The 27,068-nt window shown below is 41.3% G+C and overlaps 1 protein-coding gene across 19 annotated transcripts in view; it reads right to left on the reverse strand.

Annotated features, from left to right (window-relative positions):
• Positions 1 to 27,068, reverse strand: part of ARID1B (AT-rich interaction domain 1B) — a 436,238-nt gene that overhangs the window by 167,198 nt on the left and 241,972 nt on the right. For 12 of the 19 annotated variants that reach the window (XM_082729552.1, XM_082729545.1, XM_082729551.1 and 9 more), the window contains exon 5: positions 6,930 to 6,971. The exons of the other annotated variants lie outside the window; for them this stretch is intronic. In XM_082729552.1, the coding sequence (XP_082585678.1) occupies positions 6,930 to 6,971 (42 nt within the window). The remainder of the gene's footprint in view (positions 1 to 6,929; positions 6,972 to 27,068) is intronic. 19 annotated transcript variants of the gene reach the window in all.

A 27,068-nucleotide genomic window follows, 5' to 3' on the forward strand; every position in this document is an offset into this window, starting at 1 on the left:
GCCCTGGAATCCACAACAGTCAGTTAAAGCAGTAACACTACAGAGCAGCACACAATTAGATCCAAAAGGAGAATATACACTTGCATCTCTAGAATTTCTTCCTGGCATAAGATTATTCCAAAAGTTGCGTCAAAAATGCAAGGTCCGTGGCAGCCAAGGGCTTATTATTCTCACAGCATTCTCTGCTCATAACATGTACATTCCACAAGTATTTGTTTGAATGAAGTGCCGTGGAATGAAACAGAATGAAATCAATGAACATAACTGCAGAACTTGGATTAACAAAGGTAAATTTAAATTAATAGTGAGATAAACTGGAACCAACTGGTTTTCAGTCAACCAGAACCACTCAACAGCTTCCACATTAACAACGAATACATCTCCTTCCAGTGAGGCTCTAGAATACAGAATGCCAAGGCTAATGCATTAACTGAGATAATGCGAGACTGGGTGAGAAAAACCCCTGAACAGAAAAAAAGGCAGTAGTAATATGTTGAGTTAACATCACAGGTTTTCTGCTCTTAACAATCAGAATTGTTAAATCATCAAAAGAGCTCTAAATAACCAGTACCAATTACGTACTGGGAGCCAAGTGCAAGTCAATACGGATATAAAAAGATGAGCAAAATGAAGTCTCTAAGCTTATAATCTTGCTGGAAAAAAATGCCACATAATGGGAGTTGGGCCAGGCCACACCATGCTGTTTCCCATATACAGATCAGAAGTAAGTTGGCAAAGAGAAAGTTCCAAGCACAGTTCACCACTGGAGAATATGTGGGTTAGGACGGCGCATGTGAAAATCGGTGTGTAACTTCTGACTCCCTGAAACTTAACTATTGAGTAGCCTGCTGCTGACTGGAAGCCTTCCCAGTAACACACTATTGATGAACGCGCATTTTGTATGTTATGTGGACCATGGATTGTATTCTCCCAATAAAAGAAGCTAGAGAAAAGAAATGCTATTAAGAAAATTGTTAAGGAAGAGAAAATGCATTTACAGTACTGTATCACGTTTACGAAGAACGACTGTGTGTTAAGTGGATCTGCACGGTTCAAACCCATACTGTCCAAGGGTCACTGCCTGAGTGTCCTGCCATCTGATCCACCTCACCTGCAGCCAAGGGCCTGAAGTCTGGAAAGGAAACTCCAAGTGCGGGGCAGGACATGGAGGGAGCAGGGAAGGCGGCGAGTGCCGTGTAAGCTCAGAGCTGGAGAGCTCAGAAGTCTGCAGTACTGAGGGAAGACAGCACAGAAGAGGACAGTACAGACGGACACTGAGAGTAGGATGACTGTGAAATGCAACAAGAGGACCGGAAAGTACATGAAGGGAAGGCAAGGAACAAGGCTAGGTTCAGAAAGAAGGAAGTTAAAAGGTCAATACAGTTATGAGGCTATGTTGGGGATTAGGAGATGAGCTTAAACTCTGATGTTATTTTTCCCTAAGATATTTAATCAATCAACATATGGATAAAAAGGAATACATCAGAGTACACAAATTTAGTATTTATTTCAAAAATCTGATTTTTAGGGGGTTCCTGGATGGCTCAGTCAGTTAAGCGTCCAATTTGGACCAAGCGTCTCGGTTTTGGCTAAGGTCGTGATCTCGGGCATGGAGCCTGCTTAAGATTCTCTCTCTCCTTCTCCCTTCCTCCCCTTCTCCCACCCTGCCACCCCCCCCCCCCTGCTAGTGTATGCCTGAGCATGCGCTTTCTCTCCCTAAAAAAAAAAAAAAAAAAAAAAAAAATCAATTAAATCAAATCTGATGTTTAGATAATTTAAACTTAGACTTTCCTCTAAATTTTAGGTGCCTAAAACAAATACTTAAAAAAATTTTTTGCCAAAATAGGATTAAAAGGTGAGTAATATTAAGTATTAAGAGGAAATATTTAAAATTTTTTATTTAAATATTAGGAAAAATTATGAAATCACTAAAATCCTTAATTCTATGCCCACCTTTGCCAGTAATAAGCTATGACTGTGGGAACAAGGAATCCTTTGGCTTTCAGCTCCCTACATCTCTAACATGGAGGAAGGCGAGACCAGAGGATCCTGAAGACATCCAGCAGGGTTAAATTTAAGGACGCTAGGACGGTATAATTACAGGAAAATAAAGAGGGAAAATGCAGAAAGGAAGAGACGAAATGAGGTGTAGGTCCCGCAATAGGATTTTAGAGAAAAGGCCTTCCTGAGCTTTATACACCCTCCTTAGGGTTTGGTTTGTAAGGTGGGGGTGGTGGTGACGGGCTGGCATTCTGCTCCCCCAGTGCCTGAAGGGTGCCCACGAGTGAAGGGCTCTGTCACCTGTGGGCTCCTGCGGTGACCTACAGTTTCATCATTCTTCTTCTCGTTCTTTTATAGAACAGATACGCTTACCCTTGATTTTTCTTACCATCAGTTTAAAATGACCACCCCATGTACATTTTTTTGGGTCAGAGTTTCTATCAAAAATTATAAAAATGAGCATAAAATGTAGAATGTTTTTTTTCAAAGAACATGCCAGCCAAAATAGCATATCCAAGTAATTTTTGGATGTGTGGAAGTCGAATGCCCATGTCGAACTGGAAACAAATCAACTGGTAATAGAGCGTACACATTTCCGTTCACCCATCTTTAAAAGGAAAAGTCTTTTAAAATGATTTTGGTAACCAAATTGTGTTATAGCCCAAACAACTAAGTACTAAGAATTCACCCCAGGAAAAATGTTGTACTGAACCAGGGAGATATTTTTAAATCTTTGTCTAGGTTTTATGCATATTCATTCATTCAGCAAGACATTCAAGAAGCAGCCCTGGAGCCGGAGGTAGAGGTGCCACCACGAACTCCAGGGAGGGAGAATCCAGGACTGAGGCGGGCGGAGCGCGATCCGGGGTGGCTGCAGAGAAGGAAGCCTGCGAACTCAGGGCGGCGCACATAGGAGGAAAATCAGCAGAGCGCAGTCAGGGGAACCAAGGGAAGAGGGCGTGGGAAGAAGGGGCCAACTGAGGCAGATGGCTGCAAAGAGGCAAGTCAGATGAAAGGAAGGACTGGGACCGTGGCAAGAGGGGAGAGTGGGGCAGAGGTGCGGGCAGGTGAGCGGAGATGGGAAGTGAGGAGGCAGGTAGCCGTGTGGACCTCACTGGCTCTTAGGACATCCCAGAAAGAGAACAGGCTTTGGGGCTGATCGTCCTGGTTCCCATCCCACTTCTGTTACTCATTAGCTGTGTCGGATTCTATTTCCTTCCCCAGGATTGAGAAAAACAACAGCCCCTAACTCACAGGGAGTGGGTTAACTACAAATCTTGCTTCTTTATGAGTCTTGACTTAGCTATCCACAATAAGCGAGAAACAAAAGATATTCATGATCATGAAATTTGAAAGTAATGTATTTAGATTTTGGTAAGATCTCTTAAGAAATTCATGGAAAAGTTATAATTATCTGGTCTTTCTTTTTAAATGACCCAGGAATATTTTACTAACTTCCCCTTTTATACTTCTCTACTATAAATCTCTTTGTAGAATGCATAAGCAGCAAACTTTTTAGTCTTTTCTATGTTTAATAGCATAATTTGATATATATTTCCTTAGCTGATTTATCACCTCATAATCATTAGCAACTTTACTTAGTGCATTAATGACACAGAAGGCATACTTATCTTGAAAAAGAACTAACCCATGTTGTCTGCCTCTGTGACTCCGAATTTATTATTCTAGAGAATTACAAACTTCTTAATATGTTTAAGTCTTGATGAGAACTAAAGTCAAGATCAATGATGTATAGTTTGTAGAACTTTTCTTTGCTAATATATTCACTCATTTTTCTTTTATTTTGAAGCATCTCTATTCACTACAATTCTTATTTTTGTAAAGTACACATGATTTTAAATTAATTAAGCATCCTTCCAAACTTGTATTGAAAACAAACTCCAGAAAATCAAAGTTGCCTTACTTCAGAGGGAAAAATGAGAACCACTGGAAAACAGCTGGAGTGTGTACTGTGGTATTGTCATTAGCATTTCAAATTCAAGTTACTTTTGACTAAGAAAGGCCCAATAAAATGATGAATCAGGACTTGAGAAACTAAGAGTTGCAATGTATAAGAGCATAGCGATCTCTCATTAGATTAGCTTGAAAAAAAAATTAATCTCAAAGTAGCGTGAATGGTCATGAGAACCTGGAATGCCTGCGAAATCGCTTCCCTGCGTCGCAGTCAGTACACTCACACACAAAAGCAGGCTGTTTGTATCTCTGGGTCCCAATGTGTTTAAGCTATTTTTCCAGCAAGACTGATGGAATTCATGCTTCAATCTTAAGTAAATATGAAGCTTGCAGGCTTAGGAGGAGAAGCATCCAAGGGGTGAATAAGTCGATAGTGCCAAAAAAAAAAAAAAAATTAAAAAGGCAAAGAAAGAGCAAAAGCACATTAAAAATCAGCACTGAGAGGATCAGAGACACACACCGGGCAGACGCACACTCCAGCATTCTACTCATTGGTGAAGGTGATGTCGTTAATGTATTTCCATGGAGCCAGGTATCTGAGTTCTTTTACCCATGGCATAAAAACGGGGAAAAAAACGTCAATTATGAGTAAGTGTTCAGAAACATGACCAACACTGAACACCTAGACCTTTTAAGAAACAAGATAAAAATATATTTGCTGGGGGGCCTGGGTGGCTCCATCGGTTAGGCATCTGCCTTTAGCTCAGGTCATGATCTGGGACTGAACCCTGTGTTGGGCTCCCTGCTCAGCAGGGAGTCGGCTTCTCCCTCTGTTCCTACCAGACTCGTGCTTCTCTCTATCAAATAATTAAATAAAATCTTTTTTAAAAAAGTATTTGCTGACATGCAGATAATGAAGCAGTAACAAAAATTCAAATTTCTCATTTTTAGTTACAAATGTCAGCACCTGGGTACCCATACGCAAAGATGGAAAACTCCTGATTCTTTGAAAAATCGCTGAATTATCAGGAAAAAAATTCAAACTATTGTCTCTACAAATTGAATTGAAGACTGCAAAAGCAATCTGCTAGTTTAGCCATAAAACAAATGCAAAGCCTTTTACACAGTGGGGCGGACCATGAGAGCTGCTGGTACAATAATCTTCGTAATTCTGCCGCCGACTCAGTAAGTATGAAGGATTATGGAGATGAGTTCACAAGAACTGACCCTACAGGTTTATTAAATATGCAATGAATATGCTGCATGCATGCTGGGCATTAAATAAAAAATGAAAAATTCCAACAATGACAATATGTTAAACACAGCAAATATTACTGAATTAGCTCTACGTCTAACTAGAATTTTCTTTAGTCACTTTTGACAGATACAGAAATAAAAGAAATGTGTTAAGGCAAAACCTGAGTTTGCTTACCACATGTTTCAATATTTATAAAGTCTTATCTTTTTACTTTTAACTTTGTATTTGTTTATGACATCAACCTTGCTAAGCTTATAACCTCAGGACGGCTTTGATTTTGGTAGTATTACAATGTCATCCACCTCTAATTGCAGCACAACTATTAATCTGTCCTAATAAAATGCCAAGTATCCAGAATGGAAAGAAGAGAAAAAAATTGGAAAAAATACAACTAATGTTTCGTTTTATGCCAAAGATGGAGCACATGGAGGAGTCAGGAGGAGTCATCACCCACACCATGTGCTCTCAAGTTTCCAACAGCTGTTCTCAGCTCCTGACTTCCAAAGTAATGGATGGCCCCTATACTGTACTTCTCTATCTCTACGTGAAAATGAAGTCAGGCTCCCCAGTTAAGTGCCTCTTACCAATTTACTTTTGCAGTTTAAGAATTACTAGCAAATATGTCCAAAAGGCAAGTCAATCCGATAAAAACCCAACAGGTCTGGAAGACTGTGATTCTAAGATCTGTGACTGCTCCACGGTGTGCTCCTTCTCCGTGGGACCCCACCATCTCCTCCTCTGGTTCATTCTCAGCTCCTACTTCTTCCTCATCCTGCATACCCCAGTGATCACCAGGTCCCGAAGACTCACTGCCCAAGGACTTCTTTCCTCTCCCACTCTGCTGGCTCAGGTCTGCACTGCCTTTCCCCTGATGCATTCAACTGCCCTTCTTTGGTCTCTGGCAAATCCATCCCCCACAAAGTGGCCAAAATCATCTAAGTTGTAAATCCAACCACTACTTGGCTTAAAATCTTTTAATAGCTTCACATTTTCTATAGGATAAAATTCAACTCTTTAACCTCCTCAACCTCCGATCTTATCACACAGGCAAAATTTAAGTACTTTTAGCTCCCTCCCATTTTTTTTCACGATTGTCCTCTGACCTGAAAATAGTTCTCGTTTCTCTTGTCCTCCTCGATTGCCTAAATATAATCCACTCTCTCAAGGGATCAAGCTCCTAGAATGCCTTCCCACTCGGTCCCTCCCACTCCCACAAGCCTCCGCATAGCTCTGGCAGGGAGGCAAGGACGCTACAGGACAACTGATCTCTTTATAGGCCTCCCAACGGATCGTGAGCAACTGAAGGGTGGGAACTGAGATTTAATTTAGTCGTGGTTGGAACAGGGGGGCTCAAAAAATATGTGAAGCGGGAATAACGAATAAATGGATTAATGAAAGTCGAGTGGCAAACTGAAATAGTGCTCCCATAACATTCCGGGTGGCACTGCAGTGCCCCCGCAGACTGGGAGCCACTGAGTAGATCCTGTTCCCCAGCTAATCCAAACAAAGGTCAGTTACTACTAAATGAAACTCTTGTTTCCTGTACTGTTTCTTATATTCCCGACATCAGAGAAAGAAGGTAAAGGAAATACTACCATAGTCTAATCTGAATGATAACAGAGGGGACATCTTGAACTCTGGAAGATTTCTAGAACCTCTGCATTTGATAATAAAAACAAGTTCTATCTGTTGAGGCTTTCGATCCACTCGGGGGAGCTGAAGAAACCTACCCAAAAAGCTACATCAGACTACACACCTTGAGTCCAAAGGCGGTATCCTCCGAGGTCAAGACTTCAACCTGAAATCATAAGGAAAAAATAATTTAGGCACTCTCAAAAATGTTCTTCGAGTCTAGCCGCAGATGCCAGAGCACAGGCATGGCCTGGAACTAAGAATCTGGAGAAAACTGGTATTCAATTTACGTCAGGCATCAAGAAAGAAAGATCTGGGATTCTCTTCAAGAGTTGACTGGGGATAAACACGGGTCATTGCCCTGGGTTCCAGATTTAAAACAGGGCGAGCGCCTATCAAATTAATGTGTTTGCCATCATGTCCAAGTGGTGGTGTAAGTTCCTCAAAATGATCTAGAAGTCAGAAGAATCAACTTTTGTAGTTAAATCATGAGATGCTGCATATATGTTGTGATCTTTTATGGACAGTGAGAGGAAAGTTATGCTTCGTAAAGCAATTTCATCATGCTTACGAAGCTGCTAGTAATTTCTTGTCCTGCTCCCATCACAGTGGGTAGTCCTGAGTCTCTGGAATGTTGCAGAGCAAGAGTGCCTGGAAGCAATACTCAGGAAAAGGCAGGCAGAGTCTAAGCAACAAGTTGTGAAATGATGGCAAAACTTCAAAATTGCCTGTCAGTCTTGTGCATGAGAAGACAGAGCTCATTAACATGAATTTAAAAAAGCTGCATGGAACAAGACGTGTATTGATAATTACTGTTTTTTAAACATAATTATTCAGTCTGGTGTGTAGAGCTTTTAACTTTGACTACTACAAAGTACCAATGTATGATGGAAAAGAGCAAGGAAAGAAGGCAACAGAATATGAATATTTTTCAGTGTCTGCAGAAGACAGGGGGCGGGGCACTAATATCAGACTTGCCGGCTACACTGTGCGTTTTCAACCTTTTAAAATCAGGCCTTTGTGGTAGGAGTTTAGGCAGAAGGCACATAGGCCTATCGAATGTATCTTGCTATAAAACAAAATTGGATTCTTCCCTTGAGGGAAGGAAATACAGAAAGGAAGATCATTTCAGGAAGATTGTCATCCAGTACAAAAGTAAAGGGGTCAAAAGAGAAATGAGCAAGAAATTGTATTCTCCAAGTGCTTGGCTGAAAGTGAGGCTCCCCCACCACCTGGTACCTGATAGAGACTGGGGCATAAAGCAAGAGAAACACATGATTAGGTATTGGGAAGATGACCAGCCTCACTTTGATGAAAACCATATGTTGCTGATACCAAACGTGAAATGTTGGATCAACTGTAGTACAAAATCATTGTAAGAGTCACTGGCAGTATGTCTGTTAACACTTTGATTTCCAAAGCTAATTGTTCGAGTTAGAAGCAAGATCATCTTATAGACTTTGTTGCAGGGTGGGGGAGGGGGAAGCCACAGTTATTGGCAATTTACATGTTTGAATTTCCTAAATCCTGTCTTTCACAACACTAGCTTACTAACCTCAAATAACTTTACACTGAAGACTAACCAACACTGAAGACTCTAGTTAAAGCCAAGGACAAACAACAAATTCGCTGAAGCTTAAATACTGTAAACGTCCTATGACATTTACTCTTAAATTATATACATAGATCATATCTGCATATATTAATGTTAGGTACATTCACTCTTTTGATGTGCTATTTTAATACACACACACAATTATTTAACAATATATTAGAAGTTTAAATCTGCAAAAACCATTCCCAAGGGAGTTCTGTGTTTGCTTAACATATTATAAAAGTCCAAGTAGCAAGAAATTCAAAAGCTAATAGAAATCAATTTAAAGATATGGCTTCGATATATTTGACCACTTGAGATAACAGCGAAACCAAAGTTTTCACGTGGAATTTAGGAACTGTCCATGTGGCTACGTCATTAGACAGACACACAGACAGACCTTGGAGACTGGAGGAAGGAGGTGGGTCTCAAAAGGTCAGCCTCATCCTCCATCCCAGGTTCTAGCTCTAGGAAGGCTGAGGAGGTTTGTGATTCCTTAGTATTAACCAATTTCATCAGACCAACCTAAAAAGTGTATTTTGTTTTATTCAAAAGCACTATGGCTTAATACATATGTACTCCAGTTCTACTGAACTGTATTTTATATTTTCCGTTTCTGAAGGATTTCATATTTCAAGTCCAACACAAAAATAGTTGATTTTAAAAACATGAAATTAACTCCAATTTCATAAAAAATGAAGATCTGTGTCATACAAAGGTTTTCATGTTGGACCTAAGAACATTTTACCTAAGTTGGAAGGAATCCCCCTCTAGTGGGAGTAAGGGAGTATTTCAACCTTCACATACAATTTTCAGGTAGCAGTCATTAAACTTAACAATCAGCAGAGATCAGCTGAGCTTTTTTCCCTTCATCATCAATTAAATTTAAATCTTTTAAAAAAGATAATCAGTATTTTATATTTCACAAACATAAAACACCTGTAATTAATTATTTATATATCTAAATTTTATATATATATATATATATATATGCGCACATGCTAGGAGTAGATTTGTATCTATTGGTTGGGATTTTAGTTATTAACCAACCATTACCATCAAATTTAATTTAGCTATAAAATAGTTACAATTGGAAGCTAAAACAGGAATGTACAACTGGAAAAAATTAGTATATTTCAGTGGAAAGACTTAATAATGTACTGGGAAGAGAAAATGCTGATGGTTTACATTGACCTGACTCATTAACAAAGACTTTCTGGATATTTACCACATGCAAGGTATTGTGCTTAATGCTTCTGTAAGAGCTAAAAAGTGCCGAATTTTACTCAGGTATGAATACCTGAATGAAATGTACTTAAACAATCATTTAAAAACAAATTCATGGGCCCTGGTGGCTCAGTGGGTTAAAGCCTCTGCCTTTGGCTCAGGTCATGATCTCAAGGTCCTGGGATTGAGCCCCACACATCAGGCTCTCCGCTCAGCAGGGAGCCTGCTTCCCTTCCTCTCTCTCTGCCTGCCTCTCTGCCTACTTGTGATCTCTGTCTATCAAATAAATAAATAAAATCTTAAAAAAAAAATTCATATTCGGAAAGGACCAGATGAGATTATTCACGGTGTCATTTTTCTTTTCAAACTTCGGTTCGGGAAGATTTAAAACCAGCGGTGTTATAAAAACCACCCGGAAGAAAAGGCCACAGGTTTTATGCACTGTAAAATTTGGACACGATACCCAATGTTCTCCCCACACACAGGCTCTAACAAATGCAAAGACCCCGATGAGAAGCCCTACCAGCATCGCCGGAAAGAATTTGTCAGGGGTCCTGAGCGGCAAAGGTGTGAATGGGTGTGGGCAGGCTAGCAAAGGAGAGGCTTCCTAAGTCCAAGAAAAGGCCCTTTCCAATTGATCCTGTTATTTCAAATGATGCCACCGTCAACACTGTAGAACACCATTGCCTAAAAGGATTCCGTCTATAGAAAACTTTAAAGTCATCTCTTCTCTCCCGCGTAGCCTGCTAAGCCCGACCTCCATCAAAACCAAAGCGAACCAGGGGTGTCTGGGTGGCTCAGTTGGTTAAGCAGCTGCCTTCAGGCCAGGTCATGATCCCAGAGTCCAGGGATGGAGCCCTACTACCCCCCACCCTGCTCAGGAGGAGACCTGCTTCTCCCTCTCCCTGCAGCCCCTTCCCCCCACCCCTGCTTGTGCATGGGCACACTCTCTCTGTGTCAAATAAATCAATAAAAATCTTTAAAAAACAAAAATCAAAGCAAACCACTCTAACCTCTAATCATTCCATCAAGAAAATCAGGAAAACGTGAATTCACGAATCTGGAAGTGAAAAGTGATTGGACTCTTCTTCCTTGAATCACTTCTGAAGTCCTTTTTTTTTTTTCCTTAAGATTTTATTTATTTATTTATTTGACAGAGATCACAAGTAGGCAGAGAGGCAGGCAGAGAGAGAGAGAGGAGGAAGCAGGCTCCCCGCCGAGCAGAGAGCCCGATGCGGAACTCGATCCCAGGACCCTGAGATCATGACCTGAGCCGAAGGCAGTGGCTTAACCCACTGAGCAACCCAGGCGCCCTTTCTAAACTTTCACTTCTAAAGCATAGGATACTAATATCCAGCAGCGCTTCCATTAAAATAAAGCTATGCCAAAAGTATGTTCCATTTAATGAGAAACATTTTTCCTAAAGTCAGGATCACACTGTCACAAAAAGTAAAGTGACAGTGATGGCATATAATCGTATATGAAGAATCTTATTCATAATTAAAGGAACGCAAATCCAAGATCCTAACACTATCCTACTTTTCTCACCACCGAGTACCAAGATTAAAAATGTTGATAATTACAACACTGAGAAGGGTATGGGAAATCCCACCATGGCCTTGCGCTCATTATGAGAACGTAAGTTGGAATAGTGTGCAACACAGCAGTATCCATCAAAATGTATATGCACGTGATTAAGTGCTAAGCCAATAATTCTACTGATATCCAAGTGCAAAAATATTTACTAAATTGTTTACTAGAGTTGTTAACAGCAAAGAGCTGAAAATATCCTGCAATCAAACAACTGTCAACAAGGGAGTGTTTAATAAGTCCTCATACAGCCAAGCCATAGAATAAAATACTTCTGATAAAAAGGAGGTAAATCTATGCATGCAGCTGAGACTTCTATGATGTTACATTAAGTGAAAAGAATCAGGACAGTGTGCGCAGTAAGCTAACAACTGTATTTTTTTTTTTAAGTGGGGGTGGGTTATATGCTTTATACTTGGACCATTTCTGGGAAGACATGCAAGAGACACATCTGTGATTACCTCAAGGGAGAGAAATCATTCACTGTATTTTGTCTTATAACGTTAACAAGATTTTTCGCTATGCACATGTGTTTATTATTCCATTAAAAGTAGTTAATAAAATAAGTCAATAACATAAAAAATGTCCAGTGTCAATAATAATCACAGAAATGTAAGTAAATGTCATAATCTATTTGCTAGAGAAATATATCTTTATGATCTAATTTATGATCAACTGTTCATAAATTATAAAGTATGTGTACTATGCCATTATTTGAAAAATAATGACAAATAAGAACAAAAATGTACAAAAATTGGGGATGGTTAAATAATGTGTGGTATTTCATATGCTAGACTGTTACATAATCATAAAAAACTCCCTGTTTGTGAAGTCTTCTATAAGAAAACGCTTATAAACACGTTAAATTTTTAAAAAGCAGAATTAAAAACAGGAATTTGACATTATAAATATTCACATCTATCCATTTGCTTCCTTCATGCCTTCTAGCTTCTGTGCCATGCAGAAAAATGTCTTCTTCACTCCAGGATTTTTTACATACTCATTCATGTTTTCTTTTAATATGTTTGACTTCCACTTTTTCCATTTAAGTATTTGGCCCATCTGTAATTTATTTTGAAATAACAAGGGGAAGAGGTGACTCAGCTTTAATTTTCCATTTGAATAACTATGTGCAGAATGATCCACTGTTTTCTCCAGTGATCAGAAATACCACATCTTTACCATAATTAAACATTAAAATGATACAAATTTTGCCCCCAGTTCCAGGTAGGGATGGGAAGAGCAAAATTACCTGCGAGGTCTTCAACCTAAAGGGAGACGGAAGTTGAGGGGAGGTGACTGAAAATAGTCACCAAGAACCTGATAGACTTTGCAGTCCCAGTATCTGTCCACGAGTAAATCACTGAGAATTCAGATGCTCTTGAAAAAAATAATTTTTGTCTAGATTGGTGTTTGAGGAATGGAAACACTGTCCTACTTACAAAGATTGCTGTGTCCTGCTTTGGATGGGCCAGAAAGAGCAATATACCATTAAGGAGAAGCAGACGTTAATAAATAAATTGTTTTCTAAAACCATGTCCCCGGATTGATGACAATTTAAATTGCAGGACAAGCCTCTCCCTCGCCGTGTCCCCACCTCTCTCCCTCACATTCCCCACCACAGAGCAGCTAACACGGGTTGCAAGGTTTTATTTTAGCAAGTGAGGAAGTTGTTTTGTCTTTTTATTATTTCTGCTTGTTATTTTTACTGTTACCTTTCAGTATTTTTTTACGTTTTGTAATCCACTGAGAAAATGAACACTTAAAAGAAAAACCATGTAAAACCCTGCCAGTATTCTTCTCTTATTAATTCTCCTCATTCTCCTTATTAGCATGAACGGGCCACATGACAACTCAAGGACACAGCTTGCTGAAACCGCTCAGTGTTTGGTTAGCTGGTAAGAGAACACATAGTGATGCCTTCTACTGCTAAATGTTGCGAGAAGAACCACCAGCCTCTGAATGTATTTAAAATTAACTAAAAGCCTGTCTCTAGTTAGGGAACCAGTAAATATTAATAGCAATGCTAAATTTCACCTCTGCAACCAAAGAACATTTCTACTATACTAAATACAGTGTAGTAAGATTTCAGGACAGGGGTGCCTGGGTGGCTCAGCGGGTTAAAGCCTCTGCCTTCAGCTCAGGTCATGATCCCAAGGCCCTAGGATCGAGCCCCGCATCAGGCTCTCTTCTCAGCGGGGAGCCTGCTTCCTCCTCTCTCTGCCTGCCTCTCTGCCTATTTGCGATCCTGTCAAATAAATAAATAAATAAATCTTAAAAAAAAAAAAAAAGATTTCAGGATAGTGGACATGTTATAATTATGCTTTTGACTACAAGTGTTATGCTCACATCGTCTTTTACACTAGGAGGTTAGCTGTGTCTTCATATCCTAGGCTATTACATTTAAAACAAAGGTTGTCAGCATTAGGGTCAGACTCTTCTTTCTAATCAGGTTCTCTGAGTGAGGATTCCCTCACTTGACATTCACAGAGCAATCACAAACTCATGATGGCTCCGAGGAACAAAGGCCTTGAGTGTGAATCAAGAGTGTGTAAAAAGAGCCAGCACTAAGCAGTGTGAGCTTACAACCCCTTCCACCAAAAGGTGAAATCTCTTATTTCCTTACTCCTTTAAGCTGGGCTAGACATGTGATCTGCTCGGATCAACAGAGCACAGTTAAGAATCATACTGTACCAACTCCAAGTCCAAGAATCAAAAGGTAGTGAATGCATACTTCTAATCCCTCTCTGGAAAGTCAACAAGATACCATGTAAACAAGCCCAGGCGAGTCTGTTGGAGGATAAGAGACATATTGGTTCTGCTATCACGTCACCCTCAGACCAGTCCACTCCAAGAAGCAGAGCCACTTAGCTGATCAGGAGCTGACTGAAGGGAGAATGAGCCCAGCAGAAACGAGAACTCAGGCTCAAACAGAACTGTCCAACAGGATAGTGAGTTACATGGGGGCTGTTCCAAACACTAAGTTATGGGTTGGTCTGCTGCACAGCAAAAGCCAACACTGTACGACTGGACATCAGGGAACTCTAAGTGTCACAGATCCACTGGCAGAGTTCCAGGCAACAACACTATGATGGTAAAGGCAATTCTAAAAGATCTTGCATATCTACATACTAAGTCCTCCTCCATCTCTAGTCCTATTTGAAATTTTCCAAGACCATAAAATTCTGTCCTAATTCTTCACTGTGGTCTATAAACAGGTGAACAGTGGGGCTTCTGCCTGGCTCACTGGTCCATAATCCCACCTCTGTGCCTCCGTGCACAGTGTTTCAGCTACACCAGCTTCCTTTCCATTCCTAAAAATGGTTTTGTTTTGTTTTTAACCTCAGGGCCTTTGCACTTGCTGCCCCCTCCTCCTGGAACACTCTGTACCAGATCTTCTCATTTTTGGTTCCCTTCACATCACTCCTACCTTCAGTTTAAGTGTTGTATCCTCAGAAAGCCCCTCTTCCTCTCCGCTATAACCTGCTGAAATTTGATTGTTTATCCCTAAAATGTAAACCTCACAAAAGCAGGGACCTTGCTATCTCATTCGCCGTTGTATGTTTTTTACCTAGAGAACGCCTGACAACAGAATAGAAGCTCAGTGAGTGAGTATTTTGTTTTTTTTTTTTTTAAAAGATTTTATCTATTCATTTGACAGAGATCACAAGCAGGCAGAGAGGCAGGCAGAGAGAGAGGAGGAAGCAGGCTCCCTGCTGAGCAGAGAGCCCGATGCGGGACTCGATCCCAGGTCCCTGGGATCATGACCTGAGCCAAAGGCAGCGGCTTAACCCACTGAGCCACCCAGGCACCCCGAGTATTTTGTTTTTTTAAGTAAGTAACTGTTGAAGGAATAAATGTATACATGTGAATGGGTTGAAAACTGTAACGCCATCAAAATATAAATATGTTATGAACCCAAATTTAATATAGCTCACTCTGCCATACATGTAGATATAACAAGATTTAAAACACGCTCCACCTCATAAAACTACGTCATTAAAGTCTTATGTATGCACCATTAGGCTGATGATACACATCCTTGCATTACACACTGGTATTATTTTAAAAGTTTTACTATATTTAATAATTACATATATGTATTTGATGCATTTGTCTCTCTAGCCAAGAGTAAATTTTAAATTCCTTTAAAAAAAATTTTTTTTAAATTGATGGCAATGAAGGCCGTCCTTCAAAGGTTAAGACTCTTTTCTCCCTATTCCTGAATTAAAACATAATGATCCTCTGAACATGGTACTGTACCAAGAAATGACTACAGCAAATATTTTACAAAGACCACAAACAGCTCACAGTCATTCCAAATTGAATTGGTAGAAGTCAGTTTCAGCTCCGCATTCAGGCCAGTTGACCACAATACAGCAGGTGGTTACAACTGCCCTGCCCATGCGGCAGGCCATCACTGTGGATACCAAATAGCGTAAATTCTCCTCAAGAACATCAGCCCTTAGCAGGCTTCAGGGTCACCATGCCACGCCCATTCCAGAGATGACCCCCTGGATACAAAGTGCAACAGGAGTTCAAGTATGAGCACGTAGTGACCAACGCATGTGCAGGTCTGGGGGAACTCCGAATGTTACACCCAAAAACCATCACATGTAGAAAAGTTCATCAATTCTATACTTCCAGTGTTTATCAAGAAATACAGGCTGCAGAATCATGAAAAACATAGATCAGTGCATCTATGCATGATTCATTTAGCTCTCCTTTTACAACATGTGTGTGCAAATAATGTAAATTCGTGAACAAAACTTTTGAAAACAGATCATACTTCCAATAAAAGCAATGCTTTCATATCCACCCTTAGAACTTTCTATAAATCACATTTTATTAAGGTAGAAGATATATGTACAGTAAAACACGAATTATTCATTACACTATCATTTCTATGTGATGACTTGAAGTATACAGATGAGGCTAACATCTATTTCTTATTAAGATTTTCTGTACTTGGGGCGCCTGGGTGGCTCAGTGGGTTACACCGCTGCCTTCGGCTCAGGTCATGATCTCAGGTCATGATCTCAGGGTCCTGGGATCAAGTCGCGCGTCTGGCTCTCTGCTCAGCAGGGAGCCTGCTTCCTCCTCTCTCTCTCTGCCTACTTGTGGTCTCTCTCTGTCAAATAAATAAATAAAATCTTAAAAAAAAAATATTTTCTGTACTTACTGGGGTACCTGGGTGGCTCAGTGGGTTAAGTGTCCAACTCTTGATTTCAGCTCAGGTCATGAGCTCAGAGTTGTGAGACTGAGCCATGTATTGGGCTTGGCTGAGCATGGAGCCTGCTTAAGATTTTCTTTCCCTCCCTCCCCACAGCTTATTGTATGACACACCCCTTCTGTCCTTCAAAAAAAAAAAAAAAAGATTTTCTATATTTATTCATAATTTCTAGGAGGTTTGCTGAAGGAATATATAAAAACTACAGGTGTCCAGGCAGTCCAAAAGCTAAAAACTTTTAAGCACTAAGTGGTATTTTATCTAAACTTTCCAAGAAAAAAGGTAACTCTTTTTTTTTTCTTTTTTTTTTTTTTTTAAAGATTTTATTTATTTGACAGAGATCACAAGCAGGCAGAGAGGCAGGGGGTGGATGTGGCGGGGGGATAGGCTCCCTGCCGAGCAGAGAACCCGATAGAGGACTCGATCTCAGGACCCTGAGACCATGACCTGAGCCGAAGGCAGAGGCTTTAACCCACTGAGCCATCCAGGTGCCCCATAAATTGAGATAATTCTATTATCTCATCGCCCACTATATCATATTCATTGTGAACTATCATAATTCAACACCATTTTAAGCAACACCTCCTTGTTTACCCAAGTATCTACTCAATCATATATAAATTGATATAAAATGTAACACATTTACTATACTACATAAATTTACTGCACTACAGTTTGATAAATTCAAATGCTCTAAAACCAAGCCAATAATATTAACTTTTTTTTTCTAATTTTAAATACATTTCATAATGAGGAAAATTTTTATCTTAAAAATAACTAGAGGGGCACCTGGGTGACTCAGTCAGTTAAGCAGCTGACTTCAAGTCAAGTCATGATCCCAGTGTCCTGGGATCAAGTCCTGCATCAGGCTCCCTGCTCAGCCAGAAGCCTGCTTCTCCCTCTTCCCCTGCTTGTGCTTTATCTCCCTCTCTCAAAAAAATAAGTAAAATCTTAAAAAAAAAAAAAAACTAGATCAACCTACTAAGGTAATAACACTGAAAACTCGGATGAATTACTATTGACCATACTTAACCCCCTTTCCCAATCCTACCTATCATCAAGACTGGCTCAGAAAAGCAAGTTGAAGCTTATTATAGAATCAGTTTGCAAAAGATGTTCTACAGACGGGCTGTGCAGACCCACAGATAAAGGCCCAGGGGAAAGCGTCTCAGTGTATCTAAGGGTAGGGAATACAATAAAGATGATTTAAAATGATTAGATTACAATGAAAAGGTGTTTTAAAAACAAAAATATTTTTAGATCAACAAATTAAAACTTCTATTGCTGCCCTAAATAGCTGTTTATACATTATTAATTTGATTAGGAGTCACTGGGTTCTTTTTCTGCTACCCTCTCTGCGGTACTGTAAAATTCCTCTACCAAAATATACATTGTGTTTCGAATACACTGGAACAACAACAATCTAATTTTTATTACCGTGTATCTTTAATGCCTTTCAAAGTTTAAATTAAGTTGTTTAGGGCTATCTTGATGGTCAAGTTGGAACTGAGAGGCAACTTAATAAAGAGAGGAAGAACCTAAGGTTAGTTATACTTAAGTTTCACCATAAAGCTTTACCTTTTGCTTTAAATCTTACTCTTGTTTTGGATGGGGCTTATTTTGCAGAATCTACTGATTAAATTAGGTAGGCAAGTTAACTGTAAAACTGAGAAAGAAGTCTCTAGGGAAGCCAACCGGTTTTCAATTCTTTTCATAGTTCTGTAAAGTGGTATTCGTCCAAACAAGCTAGCCTAAACTGCCCCCCACCAAGCATGTCACCTCCTTTGTCCCCTCACAGGAGCTGTTCCAAGCAGCCTTATCTGCTGAGGACAACAAGAACACAACTTCTAAGCCAAGAGTGTAAGTATATGAAGGAAACTGAGGCTAGTACAGGAAGTTCTGGAAGGGGCAAATTAAGAAAAAAGAGTTGAAGTTTTCAAGGCAAGTAACTGTCACAGACCACTGTTTGACTCTGCCCCTTCTTCCTCTCTCCAAAACAAATATATCTTCTTTAAAAAAAAAAAAACAAAAAACTGTACAAGAAAAAGAGGAAGCCTTCAAAAATAGGTACTGGTTGTGTGAAAATGTTTTGCTACTGGGTTCATTTTAATGCCTTTTTTACTTCAAAATTGTACAATTATTAACCTTTCAGAATGAACATAAAGGCCTCATCTCTAAAGAATGTTGAGTCTTCAACAGTCACAAAATATTGATAATTCAAGAGACGGGACACGTTAGTACAGAACAAAGTCAGGGAGAACGTTATGAACACCGCTCTGCTCACTGGAGAACCGGGGTCTGAGGACAAGGGAGCACCAGGTCCGGCCGGAAGAGCGAACAGAGCTGAAAATCGCCACAGCTGTGGTCCAAAGACGGGCCCGGAGAGGAGGGCACCACACCGGTGACACTCACCTGTAACCGCTTTAAGACAAGCTGCCTCCTGTCAAGAGGCATATATTGACATAAAACAGTAAAGTCACTCTCTGAAATCCTAGTGATGTGGTGACAGGGCTCCCCTGAAGAAGAAATGACCGAGGAAGAAGTCTCAGATTCTACCGTGGAGAGCAGTCTTACATGGCCACAAAAAAAAAGAGAGTAATTTGTAAAGAAACATGGGGCTCGACCTAACCATGGCAAAATAATAGAGCCACTCTGGAAAAGAGTTTGGCAGAGAAGACAAAAGTGACCTTATCACATGATCCAGAAATCCCACTTCTGGGTGTCTACCCAAGAGAAAGGGAAACATGTTCACGTGGAAGCTTCCATGAGAATATTTATTGAGGCTTTATTCATAATTGTCAAAATCTACAAGCAGTGCAAATGTCTATCAATTAGCGAAGTGATAAACAAAACTACAGACCACACGCACACAATGGAAAACTGTTCACCACTAAAAAAGAAATTAACTGAACACGAATGAATGTCAGAAGCGTTATGCAAAGTCAAAGAGGTTATCAAAAGGTGATCAACTATATGATTCAAAAGGTTATCAACTGTATGATTTCGTTTCTGTAACGTTTCAGAAAAGGCAAATCTACAGGGAAAAAAAAACAGATCAGTGGTTGCCTGGAGTTGGGTATGATGGAGGGAGGGCATGAGTACGAAGGGGCAAGGGAAACTTTCTGGGGTAATCAAAATGTTCTATTATAACTATTTTCAGATTCTATAAGAATACTTTTCTTACATGTCATCTTGTTTCACATTTCACAATGTAGTAATTCACAGTACTCAGAAAATGTTACCTTTCTACAGATAAAAATTGAAATAATACTCCACAGTTTCTTATCCTCAAAATGCCTTTGGTTTTCATCGTATAGTACACATTTTGGTTTTGATTTGTTTTAATAAAGTGTTCTAGATCACAGAATTGAACTTTTCAGTGGATAATTTCTAGAGATTTCTGCCTGATTTGGGAATTGCCAAATTTTTTTTCTTCGGGGGTAGGGAGTTTAGGTTTTCTGAAATGTTTTCATCAGACAGAAACTACTGCAGGTTGTTTCGTCAAGTTAGAAAAAGAATCATGTGTCTAATAAAAATATGTTGTTATTCAATAGCGTGGCCTAAAAATTTGAACTCCCCAACATGGACATCAGCAAATTAACTTAAAATAAAAACTATAGTCAAGACTAAAGCTAAAGTAGTATGTACAAGTTCAGACAAGAAAATATTATACAACCTTCAGACCGTGAAGCATGATACTTCCCTCTTCATAATTGTACCTTTTAGCTCAGAAATCTTGAAGTTCAGTTTTCAAAACTGAAATCTTAAAAAAAAAACCCTCTTTTAGCTCAGAAATGCTTTTAGCTCAGAAATCTTGAAGTTCAGTTTTCAAAACTGAAATCTTAAAAAAAAAACTCTTAAAGGACCACATATTTACATTTGTTTGGTAAGTCAGCCCCACTAACTCCAGGAGAGTTCCTGAACTTATACCAAGAAACTACTTTCTACCTAAAAAGTAGCAAAAGCTTGAAATACAGTTCCAAGATTGAAAAGCTGAATTTTTAATGTGTAAAACATGTGTTCTCGGCAGGTTCTTTCAACATTTTTTATTAAGTAGTCTCTGTCTTGTTCATACAAGCTCTTCATAGGCTTTTGAACCAAAATGAGGTTTCTGAAATAAACAATGCACAACCAAACTTGAAAAGAAACTAGTTACTTAACTAGTTTTCTTTATGCCATGTTCATTCATTTGTGTCACGTTTTAACGGAAAGTTTATAAACAGTTTTGGTCAAGGATTTCCGTGCATTTAAGTTTTGTCTAGACCAGTGGTTCTCAACCAGAATCAACTGCGTGCGCTCCCTCCCCCCTCAATCTAGGGGAGGTCAACAACGTCCAGAGACAGTCTGGGTCATCAGAACTGGGGTGGGGTTTGCTCCTCGTGTCTGTTGGGTAAATACCACAATCAGTGCACAGAATGGACTTTTCACTACAATACATTATCAGGTCCCAAATGTCAACGGTGCCAGGTTAAGAAGACCTGGTCTAGACAAGGAAAATTACAGCTACTAATGATTAAATGCATTAAGAACAGAAAGATCTTGAATCAAATCTTTTCAGCAGTGTTTGGGATGAACATTACCTCAGTTGCTGAAACAGTTAAACTGCATTATCATTGTGTTCACAGTAGAAGGGCCACAGAGAGGAACTTCAACAAAGCCAAGTACCGCTTAAGTAAAATGTAAAACAAATTTTTCTTCCAGAAAGCAGCTCTGGAGTTCAGTGACAGGCAGATAAAACTACTCATACAAAATGTGAGCTCAATGTCATATTTCACTTTTTTAAACCGGGAGAGTTGTTACCGATTATGATTAACAGAAATTCACTATTTTTTTTTAAAGATTTTATTTATTTGACAGAGAGAGATCACAAGTAGGCAGAGAGGCAGGCAGAGAGAGAGAGAGGAGGAAGCAGGCTCCCTGCTGAGCAGAGAGCCCGATGCGGGGCTCGATCCCAGGACCCTGAGACCATGACTTGAGCCGAAGGCAGCGGCCTAACCCACTGAGCCACGCAGGCGCCCCAGAAATTCACTATTTTAAAAAAGAGGAAATGGGTAAAAGTTAAAAGTAAAAATAATAACCTCTGAGATAACTAACTCTCGTTAACGTGTGTACATGCGTGCATGTGCTTGTCTGCATATGTGTATTTTAGTCCTATCTATATCTGAAAGTAAAATGGGTCCAATCAGACATTTGCTTAAAATCTCACTTAAATTATTTACTTCAAGAGTCCCTTTGACAGCCGTGGGGAGGATGGATACAGGAATCTCATACTCAACTAGGGTATCAGGCTGGCAAAGTTTGACCTTAGAATTTTGCTGTAAACCAGGAAAATGCCTAGAGCAAATAGAAACTGCAATTGAGGACACCGAGTATCAGTGACTATCCAAATAGGTGCATCTTTTGTGCTAAAGCTTAACTGGGTTACGATTTTTAAAATCCAAGACCTTCCAGGTAACATCACAATGGTAAATCCTAAGTAAAGCTTGATGTAGCTATTCAGATGTATTTTCACCAACAGAGTTGGGGGACTGTCAATTACTTGTAGAAGTACAAGGGAGGATGACAGACGAAATTGGTTTTGATTCAGTGAATGTTGTACCGTTTTCAAATTGCACCAGCTTATGTGAAAGAGTTTGTCCTGTTTTCTTTTCCAATTTTAGGTATCATTTCCAAGATATATAGAAAATCAAGCCGTTCCATTAATTCAATACAAAGCTAAGGAGGTAAACATTGTCAACCCCAAACTCACACACCTAAATCAATTTAACCACTATTACACAAGATTGTAGTAGCCTAAAACCTTTTAAAAAGAGCCACTGATCTTATCTTACAGATGGCTCCCAACCAGGGTTTACCTTAACATGGCATTCCCTCTCCCAGCTCACTATAATGTGAGGAGGGGTGGGGATTACAACATTCTATCTGGGTATGTGACTCCCCTCTTGCAACAAAACACTCAAAAGAATTTTGGATTTAGTTTAATTTAAAACCGAACTGGCAAGTGTCATAAGTGAGCAACAATTTGATCAAGGTTAGAAATGACCCTGAAACAACCTATTTTTTTAAAAATTACATCTCTTGTTTGTATACACAAGTGAAAATATGATGCATATTCTCCTATACCACTTCGTAAGACACAAAAGCAGAGAACTTTAATCAGAACTACTGAAACCCATTTCTCTTATAATCACTTCTTAGTTTATCAATATTGATGTAGAGGCAGACCTCAAAACTATATTCTCATAATAAATCATCAATTTAAAATTCAAGAGTCCCCAAATTAAATCGTGCTAACTTTAAAGATAAAACTGCCAGTTATTTTACAGCAGAAGATAATGGAACTAGCAGCGAATTGGGGCACCTGCGTGGCTCATTGGATTGAGCAGCTGACTCTTGATTTTCAATGGGTTCATGGGATCCATCCCATAGGGGCTCCTCTATGAGCTTGGGAGTCTCCCTCTCCTCTGCACCCTCCCACCAAGCTCGCTCTCTCAAGTGTATAAAAACAAAAAAACAAAACAAAACAACAAAAAACCACACAAAAACCAAAAACAAACAAAATAAACAAACAAACCCAAAAAACAAAAAACCAAAACCCACCAATAGCAGAGAATTGCAAGTCAGGAAAAGCAAGCCTTGGCAAAACCACAGGTGACTCCCAAGAAAAAAGAAGAGGAACATTCTTCTATAAAGGAAAGCAGGAAGCTGGGAGGGCTATTACAAACAAAAAGTGAACTGTTGGGAGGTTTAGTGGCTTCTCACTGAGTTAGGACAGTCTCTCATAGGCTAAGCTGTTGCTGTGCAAGGAGAAAACCTTTTTCATGCTGGGTTAGTGAAGTCCTAGCTAAAGTGGCATGGATTTGCAAAGTATGCCTTTGGGGTAATCAGTTGATCTGACGTGGTGGGCAGCACTCCCCGACTAGCCTGTGGATTCCATTTTAAAGGGGGTTCCTTTCCTTTATTTTCAGTTAATTTGAGTATGATGGAGAGAGAGCAGAACTCCCGCTACCAAAGAGCAAGCTGCTTATGTAAGTGGTTATCAACAAAGTAAACAGACTTTAAAAATTATATACTCCATTGAATGGAATAAAAAAGTTTACAAACCAAGTGGCCATCACTACTTACTAGTTGAATTAAATGCAAGTCTTAATCTACTACAGTTTTACCTACAGTTTTCATCTAGCTTAGCTGAAAATATTAAAGGTGCCCAGACTGCAATATTTGCCTTAAAACCCTACAGAAAGTGACCAATGAGAAGATCTAATGAATGACGTCTGAGTCTCTACCAGAGAAAGGTTGAAAAGCACAAAGGCAATATTCCGAAATTATTTCTAAGAGTTTCATTAAAAAAGGAAAACACAGGCGGGCGACAAAATTTGACAAACTTGGACTTTTCTCAGCTTTTTCAAGAACGCTGTGGGCAGGTCGTCCCGCCAAGGAAGGTCGACGCGCGTGTACTTCGCTCCAGATTACTACACAAACGGCTGTTTCAGCCGCTCCAGACTCGGCCAGTATGGCTCCCGGCCGCTGAGCCCAACCTTCGGGGCCCGGCAGCGCCCTCGCAGGCTTCGGCCTCAGGCTCCACCTGCCTGCCGACCCCGCCCCTCGCCCTCCAGCACGGAGCCCCGCCCTGCATTTGGAGTCCGGGCTCTGAGCCGACCCCACCGCTACGCTGCAACTCCGCCCCTCACCCGCTGGCCCCGCCCTATTTTTGCCCCCTCGGGTCTGAACTCGGGCCTCGCCCCAGCCAGGAAACCCTTGCTCCTCGCTCAGAAGAGCCGGTCCCACCCAGGCTTCGGCGGCTTGGGCCCCGCTCCGCCCCCGCCCGCAGGCCCCGCCCCCCGCCCGCTGGCACGTGACACACCCTGGTTGGTGGCCAGACCCCGGAGCTCCCACCCCGCCCCGGCAGCCAGCCTCGCCCCTGCTCTGCGGCCCCACCCCACGCTGAGAGGCCTGGCCTCCGCGCCGGCCCTGCCTCCTTCCTCCGCGGCCCTCGGTGCTTTTCCACCACCAAGCACTTGTAACTGCGCAAACACGAGTCGCACGCTCCTCCAGCCCGGGAAGTCGGGAGGCGGTGTTTCTCTGGGGGCAGCGGAGGAGGAGTGGGCAGAGAGAGGCACCCAAGGAAGTAGGGAAATCAAGGCACGCGGTCTTGGCAAGCCCCACGGGAGGAAGGGAAGGGGCAAGTGAGGCAACCGAGGGTAGAACTGGCTAGAAACGGCACAGGACAAGCGTTCTCCGCCGTCGCCCGTCCAGCGCGGTGTTTCACGTAACTGTCGGGCCGCGTCAGCAGAAACTTTACAAAGCCGCGTTGGACAGAGCGCTCGGCGCCGCCTCGCTAGGTGCCCGCTTCCGGCTGGCAGGGAGCTGCACGGGCGGCTGCCCGGGCGCCGCAGGCCGGAGAGAGAAAGGGCCATGGGCCTTCCAGCTCAGGGAAAATGGCCACGGGCGCCCGGACGCGCGGCGGCGGCGGCTCCGGGGTGGAGGGCGGGGCGGCCCGTCGGGCCCAGAGACACCCCCACGCCCAGCCGTCCGCCGCCCGCCTCCGCGCCGCGGGAGGAGCCGGGCCGGGGGCGGGGCGAGGGCCGCCTGCCGGGAAACCTGGAGCGCGGGCGGAGGGCGGCGCGGAGCGGTGCCTGCTGGGAGCCGGCCTCGCCTGAGCTTTGTTGCACAACCTCGGCCCGCGCCGCCCGGGCCGCTCCTGCGCCGCGGCCTCGGGGCGGCAGCGCGGTGGTGACGCCCGGTGCCACCCCGGCTCGAAGGCACCGGGAATTTCTGAACTTGCTTCATCATTCACCTGCCACCTCCCCCGCCCCCCGGCTTCTATTTTACCCCTTCTTCCTGCACCGCCGAATCAGACCCGGGATGTGTGCGCTGTTAGCGCGGCTGAAGGAAACAAACGCGGGACTGTTGTTACTGTGCAGAAAAGGAAAAGTACTCTTAGGGCCGGTGGCTAGAAACGCGTCCCCTCCCCTTCAAACAGTCTACAAAGCTCAGAAGCTGACAGCCGGGCAGGAAGGGAAGAGCAGCAGGAGAGCCACAGGGCCAGGGCCGCGGAGCGACGAGAGGGCCCCGGCGCGAGGCAGGGGCCCCGAAGCGAGGGGACGGCGCGCTCCGCACTGGCCCGCGGGCGGCCGCTTCTGAAAGATCGTCTTCAAGTCTCCGAGGGCAGATATTTAAAGTTTTGGTTTTTCCAAAATGCGTATCCAAATGTGTTCATGATCAAATTCAGCAAACGCAACATTCTGTCACCCACTGAGGTTATATATAATTTATAGCCACAAATACCAAATTATTTCTTTTTTGGAGAAAAGGAATCAAGTAGATTCATAAAAGAAAGCACAGACACTAAGAAAATAACTTCCTGAGTTACACACAAGAGTTATGTGGAGGGAGGTAACAATGGTTTGAGGAAAACTAAGAAAAATCAGAGAAAAATAATTTGGAGGAAACACTTAAAACACTACTAGGCAATATTTCGAATCTCTAGATGAATAAGAGAAATGACTAAAATTAGGCTTCATTGTTGTTTATAGGAAACCATTTCTCATTCAACTCTACCTACTGTTTACAGTACCAACAAGATCAGTGACAGAAAAACATCATGGTGGTGTATACACTAAGAACTCAAAAATTTACAAACCCTTAGATTTTAAAGTTTGGATTTTTTAAAGAGGTGCTTATTAAATTTATCTTATTTAAACATCTTACTTTTAAGGTACCGATACACAATTACAGGGCTAGATAACATTTTTCAATAGAAAGGTTCGCCCACGTACCTCTTACTTTTTAACTTTAAATTACATCCCTTATGAATTTCTGAACTAGCACCAGGCTGTTAGAGAGTAATGTATATTAAACGATAGTATTTATAAGGTTAAAAAGCAAGAATAAAGAGAACTACCCAAGTCTGAATTGGTCAATTCATCAGTGAGGAAATACTCAAAAGTTATTTATACTCCCATTTATCCCATTTATTTTCTGAATATTACTAATTATCATAACAACATGCTTTACTAAATGGTTTTCAATCTTACTGCAAAGCTTTTTAAAACCTCAGAGTTATTTCCTTAAGAGCAAATTTTTCTTGTTTTATAAGCACTATCCCTCTCTCCTGAAATTACCTACATTCTCCTCATATCTCTCTTACAGCTATTTTTTGGTCTTTTGCTGCTTTACAGTCCTCCAAATTGTGCCAACTGGTTGGTTGGCAGGTAGGCAGTTATTTCTATATGTGCTCATGCACCCAAGTCAAGAGGAAAAGGCAGGGAAATAAAAAACACTTAAGGGATCTAATGACATGCTAAGATGCTCTAGTTCAAGAAAGATAATGGCCGTATGTGAGAGAAGTCAGGATGACACCCTCATTTTCAACTTGGTGGGCTGAATAGCAGCATGGTTATGTCATTACTAGCAACTAGAGATTGGTTTGGGGCTCTTTACTCTGGTATGCTTGTGGCATACTGGCGGAGGAGACAGCCAGCTGGCAAGAGGAAGTACAGGTCACAGGACCTGTACTCAAGACTGCACACCATGGAGCCACAGGCAAGGAGAAGATAGTTGGGTTCATGGAGGTGGATGCCTGAGCTTTTAAGAGAAAAGCATGCAGAATGAGATGAGAA

This window comes from Mustela nivalis (assembly GCF_964662115.1).
Source record: "Mustela nivalis genome assembly, chromosome: 5".
Lineage (NCBI taxonomy): Eukaryota > Metazoa > Chordata > Mammalia > Carnivora > Mustelidae > Mustela > Mustela nivalis.